Below are 6000 nucleotides of genomic sequence, written 5' to 3' on the forward strand. Positions count from 1 at the left end.
GCCCATACACCTCCTCTCTCATCTCCATTCAGGACACCAAACAGTCCTTACAGGTGAGGCAACACTTCACCTGCAAATCTGCTGGGATCATCTATTGTGTCTGATGCTCCCAGTGTGGCCTCCTCTACGTTGGTGAGAGTCATCATAAAATGGTGGATCACTTGTCAAGGCCCTCTGTACCATCCGCCACAAATGGGACTTCTGTTGGCCAAACATTTTAATTCCGATTCCCATACCCATTCTGTCATGTCAGTCTATGGCCTCCTCTTGTGCCAAGGTGAATAAAAATGACAGGCGTCCACACCAGGCGTTTTTGAAAATACCTCTGTCCACATTAAAACGAGTATTTGATCGAATCTTCTCCTACTGGGCATGCGCAGGACACGCAGAAAACAAGCGAAAAGGAAACGATATACTTGCTGCACGTTTGTCCAGTACAGACTAGAAAAACCTAAAAGGAAATTGCCAAACGAAAGACTTGGTACACATTTGTCCAGAAACATTTCCTACAGCCATAGTCTCTTCACTGATGAAAGGGACAACAGCTACAACTAAATGCAGTAAGGCTTGTTACTGGGCAAAAGTGAAATTTGCTGTTACCTCATTTGTTTGCCTTTACTTTTGCCATGTCTTTGTGTATTATTTTGCTTTATTTAACCTGTGCAATAAAACGAGTTACTGGGCAAAAGTGACAATTGCATCTATTGAATGTTTACACAAGCAATACATTAATAAAGCACCGTGTTAAATGTATAAAACATGTCTGCATCAGTGTTATCTTGTATTTCCATACAATGCTACATCAGGCTGTTACACATTGATTGTCAGATATTGTTGTGGTGTTGGACGTTGCATCAACGAAACAATGAAATGCCGCTCTGCTGCCACCATTTGTTCCGGCACGTCACGACAGCGGTTTAAAAATTAGCCGGTTACCCCGTACACACTACAACGGCCAACCGGCGTTTTTAGATTTAAACACTCTGGAGAGTGTTTTAGAAAAGTTCAATTTTTGGGGGAGGAAAACGCCATTTCAGTGTGGATGGAGAGTCAAAATGAAGATGAAACGCTTTGGTTACAGATTTATCCAGTCTAGTGTGGATGTAGCCTTATTCTTACCTACCGATTACTTACCCAGGGTCACATTCTCCTTCCCTTTCTCCTATTGTCCACTCTCCTTTCCTATCAGATTCTCTCTTCTCCAGCCCTTGACTTTTCCCACCCACCTGGCTACATCTATCACCATCCAGCTAGCCTCTTGCCCCTCCTGCCACCTTTTTATTCTGGCATTTTCTCCCTTCCTTCTCAGTCCTGAAGAGGGGTCTCAGCTCAAAATGTCAACTATCTGTCTATTCTTTACATAGATGCTGCCAGACCTGCTGAGTTTCTCCAGCATTTCGTGTGTGTTGCTTTAGATTTCAAGCATCTGCAAACTTTCTTGTGTTTATAAGTGTTTTGTCTCGCTGTATGTTATGCTTGTTGGACGTGGAAATTATTTACAAATTTGCTTTTGGGCCGAATTGTCATGAGCTATTTAAGGGAACTGTGCCACAAAATGTTTTAGTCATATACAGCGTACTGCTAGTGTTTTCTGTTAGCTTTTCTATTCCAGGTTTGTAGTATTTTTAACAGCTGTTCCTTTTTTTCAGTGGAAAGAGAATCCCAACCTGACTGAAGAACAGGTTCAAGCAGTGTCACTCACAAAGCAAGCAACCCAAGAGTTAGAAATAAAACGTAGAGAAGCTATGTACAATGATATCCTTTCAAAGCAGCAGCTGGTAAGATCTTTTGGTTATTGAAACCTGTTTTTAATGAATAAGCATTCAAGTTCATATGATAAGCACTTTCAGTCTTTATTTTCCCAACCACATATGGTATGGGTAAATGGTTTTGCTATATCCAGTCTTGTTGATTTCTCATTTGGAAAGTTGAGATCTTAATTGTTCATTAAAGTTTGTGCTCCCTTAAGAAAGTTTAATTCTTTCTTAATATCTGTATTGATGAGGAAACATTGTTAAAGAAAGATGACATTTTATAGCTGCAGTTCTTCTTGAATATATTTCATTTCAACAAATGTTATTATTACTAATGTGTAAAGGTTTTGAGCATTTCTGTAATTTTACAATCATACTTTTTATTATCTTCAATCTGAAGTAGATAAAACTTCCACATTCAACTAAGTTAAATCCTTCAGCTTTCATTATTTAAGGATCGGGTTTTTCACACTCTCAGCTGGACTATTATCTGTTTTAGCAGTAGTCATCAGTGTTACATGTAAAATCACTTTGAATGTGTTTTTATTGCCTTAGAAGGGTGGTATTATTGAGCAGCCAAAGAAAGCTATACTACTTTTCAGGATCTCACTTGTAGTAAATGTAGGAGCTACTGTTGCACAGAACATCCATTTTATTTTCATTTATCTGAGAATAGACCTGAAAAGTTATCTTCTAAAAGCATAGTTTTTAATTTGCCTGTGCAGGAGGCAGGTCTGCCGTTTTTATCGCTAATTTAGAATCAAGGTTACTACAAGAAAGATTTAAGGTCATAGAGTCTTTCCTCAGAATATCTCCTAAAAAAAAGCAAGCTATGCAAAGTGGGAATGAGATGCAAAGTATCTTGATTTCTAAGCTGCCTTTTACTAGCATTACAAATACTTACATTTATAACGGTAACAATTCCCTTGGTCTCATATTCAACACTGAAATGAATCTAATGATAGTTACTCCTACAGTGTATGGACAGGTAGCATTGAAAATTGGGATTTTCAAACATTTATGTTTGGATTTGAGGGATGCCTTTTCAGAGGCCTTTAGCATCCCATCTGTAGTTTGGATCCTGCGTGCAATTTGCATTCTCATTTCTCTTTTCCATTCACAGCTGATACGTTCAGTGCAACAGATATTAGTGAGCCGACGGCAGCAGCAGATCAACCAGATGGCACATCAGCAGCAACAGTATCCAATTACACCACTTTTAAACCAATTTCTGTCTTCAAGAAACCCTGGCCCGATACTTGGTTATCCACACTTGGGTTTAAGAGGACTGTCTATGTACCCACAAACTGCGCCTGGCATACGGCCACCTCCTTTACAGAGAGCACCACCTGCACCCATGCAGATGAAGGGGCAGTCTCCTGGCCCCCCACAGCTGAAACAAGGAATAAAAAATTCAAAGAAATAGCCATTGTAAGAGATTTTACCAGAAGACACAGACATAATATTGTGCCTTTGCTATGGTAGCAAGCACATTTCTGAACTGAAGAAAAACAAGTGACCAATTTATAACTGGGACACTACTTGAGTGCATAGAATCATGCTGAGATACTCAGTGGTAACTGTCATAGGAGATTCCAAGGAATCTTAACATTGTGTATATAGCCTTAATAAATATGTGACTGGTGTGGAAGAGAACCAGTTTTCTTCCAATATTTTTTCCTTTCTGCCAGTTTTGTTTAATTCTGATGTATCAGAGCAATTTGAAATACTTTGGGGAGGTGGGAAGTTGAGAGTCCAGAACTCACTGACCAATGAAAATGTATTTAAATTCTCATTTTTTTCACATGCTTCCTATATATCAGGAATAAGCCCAGGTTGACAAAAGGACAATTCATTATTGTTGCCCCTTCCAGAAATAGTTTTGGGTGATAATGCTTGCGTGTCTCAGAGCTAACAAGTCAAGGTTTTTCCACCATAACCATTTATTCTTAAACCTCTTGTTCCAAAACAGTAACATTTCTGAATTGCTGAAACTTCTAGAACTGGTTTATCTTCGATAAATCAAGATGCTGTTATTTGCTAGTCTCATTTGGTAATTGTTATGAATGGCAACTCAAATTTCTGAATAAAGCCTCCATTCTCTTACAAATTGAGATTAATTCTTTAGCAGTTCCACTGTGCAGTTTATTGATTTAGTGTATTTTTTTTTCAGCTTTTGTAATACAAATTAATGGGCTTTTACTCTTTAGGCTAATTTGTTGCCTGTGAACCCAATATGAAATTAAATTCATCTTGCCTTTCAATATGTACTAGATGATAGAGATGAAGCCAGAATTGTTATCTCGGGTGTGAAGTTATTTCTGGATGTCTTTAACTGTGGATGAACTAGAGAGTGCCCAATCATGCCCTGTGGGTTACTATTGATATAGTCTTCACCAAAGGTTAATTCAATTTATGCAACCTGATACATTTGTTGCTTTGTTAGAATTGGCCTCTACTGTAAGGATGTCATCCGTTTCCATAAGGACTCTTGTAGATATGAACATTTCCTGATTCTGTGGCATCTGCTTTAAAAGGCACCATTTGATCCTTGCTGGTGCTGGTTATGCCATTGTCAGGGAATTGCTGCTGGTCTAGGATATACCCGAGTGTTCCATCAGGATTGGGATTACAGCTTTACTGATAACTGAACTTGTTCCCTGGCTGCCCAGAAAGTCATCATCCAGTTCTTGTAACTTGCATTTATCATGGCAACTGAGCCTTTTCAATTTTATGTAGAAATTATTATTGTCTGTGAGCTTCTAGATTTGGTGTTCCATCAGCTATCGATGACAGAACCATAATGATTGAGACTGTTGATTTGCTAAATTCTCTCCCTGTTGAATGTGATATCTGTATCAAAGCCCATGAAAAATTTGGCCCTAACCACCTCTTAGCTGTCACAAAGAAAGTATCTTGATTTCAGTGTGCAGATGAAGCCTATCCTAAATCTGTAATGTTAAAAATATACATTGTGCTTTAGGAACCAGAAAGCAATTATTAATATACTCTGCATAATTATCATACAGATTGAAAATTTATTAAATGAAGTCAACTAAGAACCATCTTCAATATCATGGGCTAGCTTTGAGGATATTTTATACAATATCTGAAGAGCTGGCTTGAGGGGAGAATGACCACCCTATGTTGGTTTTCCATCAAGAAAACCTTGAAATTCATTCCGCCTATTAGATGCTGCTAGGTCATGCTCCTGGTGCATACTGTTGATTTTCATTTAAGGAAGGAATTAGATTACTTATATAGATTAACTAGTACAGTGCTCTTCTCTTGAATAAAAGCATCTGAATTATTAACAATTCACTCAAACATTTCTGTTACCTTTGAACGTACTCAATAGAGTCAATATGTATTGCCTATTTGCAGGTTTTGGTTCCCAAACAAGACATTGTTAGGTTCTGGTGGGGAAACAAAATGATGTCATTGCATTACTTTTTTTTAATATCTTAATGGGATTATATTCCTATTGAGAATCTTGACTATCTGTGGTAAGTGGAAGATGCTTCTCTTCAAAGACTAAAGAACACATTAAGGACAGGTAATGTAAATTTTAGAAGCCTTCAAGGATCTCTCTTTATGTAATCACATGACATTTTGTTTCATACATATGATTAAAGTGGCATAAATTTGTATTAGTATGGTAATGCGCATTTCTATACTGTCAGCCAAATGTAAACCAAAAATAAAATTACTCTGCACTCTGGCTGCAAGTTTGTTCAAATCTTTACAACTCAAAGCTATTTAGCTCGTGATATGATGTATGAAAGATGAACATTTTCTAATTGCATCAATGATTGAATCATGAAATATACTCAGATGATTTTATTAGGAACTTGCAGCAGCAACATGTAACAGTTTCAAGTCTTTCATTTGCTGTTGTGTGTTATAAAAGACATTGTCTTTAAGTCTATTGTATTCACTCTGCAATTGATGCAATATAACAAGCCTCTTAGTTTTATTGAAAGATGTGACTTACGTATTTGGCTGATAACTTAAAAAAATAAGATCCATTTGCACAGTAGCTATTTGCTTTCAATGGCAGGTTTGTCTTTTAAATAGACTGGCCATCCACTTTTACCCTTATCTATTGATAACCTTAATGTGCCCCATCTGCAGTTCAGAGTTGCACCTTTGGGAAATTATAAATTTGAATAATAAATTTACATCCATATATATATTGTTCCTCAAATTGCTGACAAGATCTTTGGGGAGTGGGAGTAGAAGTGTG

The 6000-nt window shown here is 37.4% G+C and overlaps 1 protein-coding gene across 6 annotated transcripts in view; it reads left to right on the forward strand.

Moving 5' to 3' along the window:
• The window catches only part of atrx (ATRX chromatin remodeler), a 202025-nt gene extending 196550 nt beyond the window's left edge, over positions 1-5475 (forward strand). For all 6 annotated transcript variants that reach the window (XM_072270906.1, XM_072270902.1, XM_072270901.1 and 3 more), the window contains 2 exons: positions 1650-1778; positions 2878-5475. In XM_072270906.1, the coding sequence (XP_072127007.1) occupies positions 1650-1778; positions 2878-3180 (432 nt within the window). In that variant the 3' untranslated portion in view covers positions 3181-5475. The remainder of the gene's footprint in view (positions 1-1649; positions 1779-2877) is intronic.
• The last annotated feature ends 525 nt before the right edge of the window (positions 5476-6000 follow it).

Source organism: Mobula birostris, chromosome 10 (genome assembly GCF_030028105.1).
Source record: "Mobula birostris isolate sMobBir1 chromosome 10, sMobBir1.hap1, whole genome shotgun sequence".
In the NCBI taxonomy this organism is placed as follows: Eukaryota; Metazoa; Chordata; class Chondrichthyes; order Myliobatiformes; family Myliobatidae; genus Mobula; species Mobula birostris.